The sequence below is a fragment of the Diuraphis noxia genome, unplaced genomic scaffold (assembly GCF_037042655.1).
Source record: "Diuraphis noxia isolate RWA-SAM2 unplaced genomic scaffold, SU_Dnox_SAM2 contig0003, whole genome shotgun sequence".
NCBI classification, from domain to species: Eukaryota; Metazoa; Arthropoda; class Insecta; order Hemiptera; family Aphididae; genus Diuraphis; species Diuraphis noxia.
The window spans coordinates 53,823,377-53,832,467 of NW_028301713.1; the positions used below are offsets into that span (position 1 = coordinate 53,823,377).

General features: G+C 29.9%; 1 protein-coding gene across 1 annotated transcript; it reads left to right on the forward strand.

Moving 5' to 3' along the window:
• Positions 1–422: 422 nt before the first annotated feature.
• Positions 423–8,719, forward strand: LOC107173677 (endocuticle structural glycoprotein SgAbd-4-like). The gene is made up of 3 exons (XM_015524308.2): positions 423–617; positions 1,472–1,599; positions 8,110–8,719. The coding sequence occupies exons 1-3, from the start codon at positions 609–611 to the stop codon at positions 8,387–8,389; spliced, it is 417 nt and encodes a 138-aa protein (XP_015379794.1). The 5' UTR covers positions 423–608; the 3' UTR covers positions 8,390–8,719.
• The last annotated feature ends 372 nt before the right edge of the window (positions 8,720–9,091 follow it).

Below are 9,091 nucleotides of genomic sequence, written 5' to 3' on the forward strand. Positions count from 1 at the left end.
TCCTAGCTCGCTGCAGGATATACTAGCGCGTAAACCCTGCAAATATCCCGTGGGCACACCTCTACAGTTTGTATTAACTAATAGCGTATAAACAGTATTATTGACTATTAATTATCATCGTGGCGTAATGACGTCGGTAGGTATTACAATAATTTTTTGTGACGGCGTGGTGGGTGAAGTGCGTATAGGTACATAAATATTATATTATTATTGCGTGATAACGCGATTTAGCTTGATTGATAAGGGGGATTGCTGGTGCAGGAAAAAGGTCATCCTAACGCGTATATAGTAGTAGTTATAATATGCCTATAATGCGCACCATGCATACCCTCGGGGCGCCCCCCATCGTTGCCAAAGTAGGGGGAGGCACGCCGCCTGTGCGTCTGCGGTCGCATATAAATACAACGGCGGTCGGTGGTATCGACGAAAAACGTGGACATCATCCTACAAAGAACGGTGCGAATCGTGTTCGACAGCGAAAGTACCCAAGCACAATATCTACGCGTCTCAACGACTAAGCGGAACAATACATCCGCTCCGTACGAATTATTATAATAATATTATTATTATTTGATATCCTCGTCGTCAGCCACACACGAGAAGCCATCATGAAATTGGTACGTACCTGTATTATAATAGTCACATCTCGATTCTCGACACCTTCGTATATGCTAGTTTCATTATTATATATTACGGAATCGTAATATGACAGATCCGAGAGCTTGTTTATTGGTCAGGGAAATCTGTGCGAAGTTTTCGTATTCGTCGTTTTCAATATTACTCTAATATAGTATCATACCGACTTCATTTTATATGCAAAAGCGTAGGTATTCGTTCTATCATAGAAACAAATAGTTTTTCTTCTTTAAAATACCACTCGTACACATACCCCAAAATCCGTTTCAATCAGATGTTTAGATTTTTCATAAATCTAAAACGTAGACACTAAGACCTTTATAATAACATTGAATAATATTGCACATGGATGTCCACACAACATACAACAGTTAAATTTTTTTAATTTGAATATTACCTTTCATATAAAGACGTAGAACACAAGGTTTTCAAATATTTGAATATTGTTTGTTATTTGTAGCCTATAAGAGTAAAATATTAGTCTTATAATTTTAAACTACTTTAAAAATAGTCATACGCATTTCATTCCGTAATTGCTGAGCAGTGATCACCGACGGCAACAGATAGAAACCTATGTCACCGTCATCGATTTATTTTTAGCTTTCATAGATATAGTTCATCTTTAGTTTTTTATGTACGAGTTGTAATTAATACAAAATAATATAATTTTAATATATTAATATGTAGCATTAAAAATAGGTTATAATTGTTCATATTAAAAAGTGTAATTCTTAAAAAAAATATTTTACTTCCTTCTTTGTGTACAAACTCAATTATTATAATTAAATTCAGTCTTATAATTATAAATTTATTTATGCATGAATTAATTTTTTAGGCAATCGCAGTAGTAAGCTGTATGCTGGTCGGTCTAGTCAGCTGTCAACAGTATCAACCCACAACTCCTATTCCCATCGTCCGATATGAAAATGATGGAGTTAATTTTGATGGATCTTATAAATGGGCGTAAGTATAGTTAAAATACAAAATGAAAAGAGTTTATTTTAGCTCCTAAATCTTAAGCACATCTAATATTTTTCTCGCGATCTCTCGGTTGAATGTTGATTGTTATCAATCATTGACTAGTATTTTTGGATGTATAAAATTTGTTTTTGATTTTTATCACTTTTTTGCCAAATACATATTCTACAAATTAATATTTAAAACTTTAAAATTGAACATAAAATCGATCACAAGTCTGAATTTTGTTTTTAAAAAAGATTTGGATATTATAGGTTATATACGATTGTATTACCTTCTGTAAGTGATTTCTTGCATTTTTTTTAAGTTAATTGAGTTGCATAAGACATATTTCAGAAATAATCTTTTTGACAACAAAGAAAAAACACAAAATCTTGTGGATAAATTAAATGCGTCATGGAATGCTGTATTTCATTTAGTAAATTATACTATCACATCATGACGTTAATATCCAGTTGTGCTATATCCCATACGAGACCTATAATAAAAAGATACGTTTTGTTGGCAACGAAACCCAAACGTATTCATATTACCAAAGTACTTAAAAATACTAATAAAATAAAAATACCTACGAATGAAATTTCAAACTGGTATTGCATCAGTAATATCCATAATATACTCACCACACTACTCCTTGACCCAATGTGTCGTAAACGACTCCTTGTGGCTTTTGACCCGGTAGGATGACCGCTGCCGCTGTCCCTAACATTTTAACAAGGGAGACGCGTGATGACATAACTTCGACTGCATAATACAACATAGTTATAATATGTTATGTGAACACGACGACGACGTTATTCATTATCAATAATCTCACATTGAAAGTCATCGTTGTTAACAACGACTACGCTAGTAGGTTGTCGTCGTAACTAACGCACGGAGTTATTTTTATTTTTATTTTTTTGTCATAGCCCGCAACAACGTTAAAAATAAAAAGTCTGACAACTATAATTTAATCAATAGGACAGGGAATGCGTAAAAACAATAACAATACAAGTCGTAATTGTCGGGTAGGCAGATACGTTAAACACCCGTTGGATCGGCGATGATATAACTGGCACACGTTGAACACGACCATGACGGCCTGGTGTCAACGGTCAAATTATCTGGGACATGGCGTTTCTCGTCGCTTGGTCGGATGCTGCTTTTTACTATCAATCGGTAGTCGCTCTCTGTATTTTTATCTTTTCTTTTTCGCTATTGGCTCACATTAAAACGATTTATCGTATCGTGTCTGTTCGTCACGTCCTTCGCACACGCGCCATAATAATACGATAGACACACTAGCTGTTTCGATATCCTTGAACAACGTATCGGCCTTGATCCTTCACTGTATTTCCAACAAAGTCTTCCTGAACATGTATGAATGCACGCGCGTACGTTTATCGCAATTATAGGTGATGAGACAATTTGTTAAAATTCGAAAAAAAATATAATCCATTATGTTAAATTGGGCTTTTTTATAAAAAATTCTTATTATAGGTATTGTTATATGCATTGATACTATGTTAATATATTTTACGAGTATACATATATAGTTTAAACATTATTGTCATGATATAATTATCTTCATAACATATCATTTATTTACAAATTTAAATTTTTATGTTAAAATAAATGTATTTATTTTAATTGGGTGACAAAATAAAAAATACAATCGTTCATATAATCGTGTGTTAATAAATCATAAATCTCAATTTTTTTATGATTACTGCAGTCAGTTGTAATATTTCAGTAAGATTTGTATAAAAAAAAAGATAGTCACGAGTTAAATATTTAAATAATGTTAAATTAAATACTTAGTAAAATCCGGTATCAGAATTATTAACGAATGGCCGGCGCATTGAATAGGCAATTTAAGGCCACCGGTGTACACGAAATATTAATTATGTTATATTTCCTTTATTTTCATAGCGATTTAATTTTTAATACTTGAATAAATATTGCAACTAATAGGTTATTTTGTAGTTATATAGTAGGCATGTTTTATCGATTTTGTGTTTGATTTTTTTACAAGATCTTACGACTTGAAGTCATTAATTATTTAAACATCATACGAATAATTTATAATTTATAATTTTCATAAGTTAATTTCAAACAATATTTTGTAAAATTCAAAATTATTACATAACATATTGTATTAAGATTAGATAATTATATTTTTACCAACATAAATTATTTTGAATTGATAGAATATTATCTGATAAATCAAATGATTTTCTAGTACAATAATCATCGCATAATCTATTACTTAAACATCAATTTTAAATAAATTTCGATCTTAACATAAAGTTATATAAATTACCTATTTGAAATAAAAACTCAAGTATGTAATATGTTTGTTGGAATAATTCATTTTACACTAAAATAGTTAAATAATTCTATATGACTTTTTTAGTAACATTTTATACAAACTCTTCAATATATTATTAAAATTAATAAACTGGTAAAATTATAAGTACCCGGGAAGTTTTAGTTTAGTTATTAGCTTTATTATTTTTCAACACTAGTCAGCTAAAATAATCGTTAAAAATTTAAGTATTTATTGCAATTTATTATAGTTTGATAATTTTAAACAATCTATTTATAAATCTAAATTTAATCGTGCATAATTTATATAAACTGGAATATCATTTTAGTGTAGGCGTTGAGATGCGAAATGCCTATTATGGACATAACTCGCTGTGCATAAAATTACTATTTTTTTTTAAAATTTCTTTTGCTGACAAACTTGTACATATTACGTTGCATAATATGAAATATGTGTTGATAAATAAAATGTGACATTATTATTTGAGTTCGTGTTTCGAATTCATAGGTACTTCTAATAATAGTAAAACGTAAAATTACAGGTTAACTGAAGCAATATAACACCATACGAATGGTTAATTGACTATACTATAAACTTGTTCTTATATTATTTATATACATTTTTATCGTATTAAATAATGTTTAATATTTTAATACAATAATTGTAATAAAACGTTATAAATTCTATAGTTTTAATAACAATTTAAAGCGTAAGTTCAAGCGTAGTTTAAATGCTTTGGAATATCAATCAAAATTATATTATTTAATAATTATTACACTTTTGTTCTAACTTATCTAACAACCACTCTTCTGCTGTAGATTTTTAATAATTACTATGAAAAATAATAAATTTTTAATAAATTCTTAGCATTAGCCATATTTTAGCCACTCATCGTTTGTATTACTAATCACTAATTGAGAAAAGCAAGTTTTAAGCAACTAATGTTTCATACATTTTCTTTTGCTAACAGTGTACTCTACAATAAACTTAAGACAGATTTGTGTGATTAACTACTGTTGTATACAGTCTATTTTTTATTTTTTATTTAGAACTTTCAGTATAAATCTATTATATTTCATACAGTCTATAATAATACTGATTTTATGATGCCTATTAAAAATAATTTTATATTTATTGATTGAGTATTAATCACTTGTATTATAACGTAATAAATATTTGTAAAGTAATTTATTTTGAGAATTTAAACTGAGAACAAAAAAAAAAATTCTAAATGTAAGTGCAATATTATTTGTAGATATTTCTTGTCTAGTACAACATTGTATTGAGAGATTGATATTTATCCAAAATTATGTTATTATAAAATAATGTACTCCATTGTAGCAAGTCATTAACACTGTATACACTTTGATAGTAATAGCCGGGAATGCTGAGAATTTTGTATTCTTTAGCTATACCTGAATAACGTGATTTTAATTCAATATTTTATTACTTTTTGGATTAAAAAAAGAAAAGAGAATTTCTATGTCCATCACGATATTCGAAAATGGATCTATAATATATTTTAACGTTTCGTTATTTATTTTTATTTTTTTGCAATAAGTAGTTTGCTATTAAAAAAACACAACAATAAAAAATGCACAAACATAATTATTTTTTGTAGAACATCTGACCACAATAACTGAAACTCGTCCGGAAAATAATTGTTTAGATCTCCTATCTATATTATAATGATAAGTCGAGACGCGACGGACGACGATGGTTTGGTTTTTGTGCTCAATCATGGGTTATAATAATCTTACTTAACTCTGTCTCGTTACACAATTACAGAAAGCGAAAGAAGTGTATGGATAACAATAATAACAACAACAACAGCAACAACAACAATAATAATTATAATAATAGAATACTCGTATATATTTAGTGTTTATAATACATATATGTATGTATGTATCAGCTGTATGTTTGCAAAAAGTATAATATTATGAGGACGAGAAAGTCTTCGGGGTTTGACCCGAAGCTGTTTGACCCAATCACCGCCGTCGGTCCGTCAATCGGATGACCCACCAGGCAAGTCGCCATCTGCTTGCACACGTTTCTCCGAACAGCGCCGTCAGTGCGCCAATTTGCAAATGATTCGGATCGTGAATCAAACACACCTACTTGGTTGATAACTTATCACGAATATTCGTGGATCCGTTATCCGATAGTGCCGCGGTCAGGTCACAATACATTGTCGATGTGGTAACCAGCAAGGACTAATCGATTCTCACATTGATTTAACGACCGTGAAACAATATACGAATTGCATGCTATATGACGGTTATCACGAGATGTGTGTACCTCTATTAAATGATGAAAATTAATGAGACGTCATTCAAAATACATTAGTGCTCAAAAACTTAATCAAGTGACTACGCAAGCCACTAATCGATGTATGAATAATTTTTATTTAAATCAAAACAACGTGTTTTAACTAATCGTACTTAATTGAAGAATCTAGCTATCTTGACTTGACACTTGACCATGATACTATATTGGATGATTCATTGTAACTTCAAAATCAAATGAATAAATACAAATTATATGTTACGATAATCTGTTCAACCTAATACTCCACCTGCTGCTAATTAATAATATTTGTATAATGTGTACCAAATCGTTTGGTAAATTTATTATTTATATGAATCCATAATTTTCCTAAAATAAAATATTACAAGGATTGTAGTGTAACCTTAATATCTGGTCATATATTATATAGAATAATAACATATACATATACCGTTGCATCATTATCTTCAAAATACGTTTCATATGATTTCAATACCACTAAAATTATTGATATTCTTAATTATAAATACAATTTTTTACGATATTAAATAATAAATTATATTTTCAATTCAATAATAATTGGATTTATCTAAAGAACAATTATTTGTTGACTGGGAAGTGAGTGTTACGTATTAAACCCGAGGCGTGTCATTGTATCTCACGGGAGATTGCACTAATCATCGTATTGCATACAAATGGGTTTAATTTCGTTGACCTCAAAAACTCGGCCAGCGCTTTTTGGCGTATAGTCTCTTTAAGTAGATGCTTTCGTTGATTCGGCCACCCACTTTGATTGAGGCCATTGTTATTGTAACAATGATGTAACAAAACACCGGTAAACGGTAACAAATATATCCAGAACATAAAACGTAATAACATACCTCCGGAAATTATACTCTCGCTTATGAATGCATTAAAAACATTCCAGTTGCATCAATGTGTGTTGAACCGTAATTCAACTCAAGGTTGTACAACGTTTCTGAATGAAGTATCGTAAATATAAGTATATAAATATAAAAATATGGGTATATTATTAATTTGAATTATATGATTCTGTAAAATCCAACAATTTGATCTTAACATTTCTGATAATGGACTGAAAGATACTTACTTAATAATATAATATAATATCAGTTTCCAATATTACCATGCAGTACAGAACTAATCTATGTATAATATTATACAGTTGGTTTGAATCATATATAACACCATATGAGAAATGAGTGGCATATTAAAATATACTAAGCATTTATTTATATTAATTGTAATTGATAGTATAACAAGTATAAAAAAAAATGCGATTTCATTTTCATTGTTTTTTCCGGGGCGAAAAACATTCGATTTATGGTTAGTGTTCCTTTACACGAATAGAGCTTAAAATTATTTCATAGTGTATAATAATTTTCCCTTTTTATTTGTGATATCTAGTAAAAATTATTAATCCAAAAATATCATTGCTTCATTAGTTCAATAAATAATTGGCTGGAAATACGTTTTAATAAACTAAAAATGATTAAACAAGATATTCAACATTACGATACATACTAGGATAAGAAATAGGTAGTAGAACTTGGGCACCTTGGCACCCGCTGTTCTTCTAATGAATTAATTAATGAAATAACTAGTCAGTTTGTAGACAGTTTCCCTTTGGGATTGTCTTCAATTTCGATGACCTTGTCTATATTAAGTCGTAATTTCACTGTTCGCTGTATTCAACATATCTGATAAACTGTTTAAGATAACACTATAATTCATATATATTTCACAGTCTGTTATCCCGGAAAACATAAATGTTTAAGCCGGTTAACAGTTTAACTATCATTTTATTTTATTGGTATATACGGAAACAATATTATATTATAGTTCTACAAAAAAAAAAATTAATATTTTAACAGATACGAAACTGGCAATGGTATCCAAGCCCAAGAAAGTGGTTACGTGCAACCGGCTCAAGATCCTAGCCAATCAGCCCTGAATGTCGAAGGTGGCTACTCTTACACAGCTCCGGACGGTACTCCAATCAGCGTCAAATACGTGGCCGGTCCCCAAGGATTCGTGCCGGTCGGCGACCATCTGCCCACACCACCACCATTACCGCCAGCAATCGCCAAGTTGCTCCAATTCCTCGCCACTCAGCCGTCCACACCGGAACCAGCTTACAACAAAATTAAGTAAATGTCCAATATAGCTCAATCGTGATTCTATCAGCACGTAGTATACCGCGTGTTTACGAACAATCGTCCATGTATCGCGATTCGTCGTATCACCCGCTTATACTTAAGTTACATAACTGTTAATCTGTATAACTGCTGTCATTATTTATTTTCACTTTCATTTAAATTCATTTTTTTTTTTAACTTTGATTTGTTATTTGTTGTTTACCCTTCTTCATTCTACGGAAGTATGCAATGGAAAATTTATTTTCTACATACATTTGCGATCGATTTTAATTATGTATTATTAATTAGATATTGATTTTTGTAATAAAATTATACGTATATTATATATAGCGTGTTATTTTTTACTTGAATAAGCGTCGCTTATTACTCAAACTTCTATAGTATCTGACGATATTATTTTCATGATAAGTTCCTATTACCTAAGGGTAAAACGATTCTATTTTTTTCAGACCAACAGCCCTTATTATTGTAATTAAATTGTCACCTAGCTAAAACATGTAAGTTGTAAGTAATAGTATAATGTAAATTATGTATAAAACTAATGGCCCATGTCACCGAAGCTATAAAGATCAATGAAAAAAAAAAAAAAAAATTAAAAACAAATAGTTTTACATATTAGTATTAATTATAAGCATTGAAAAATAATATTGGGCCAAATTTTCAAAAAAAAAAAAAGATTTAACTCAAAATTTAAAAT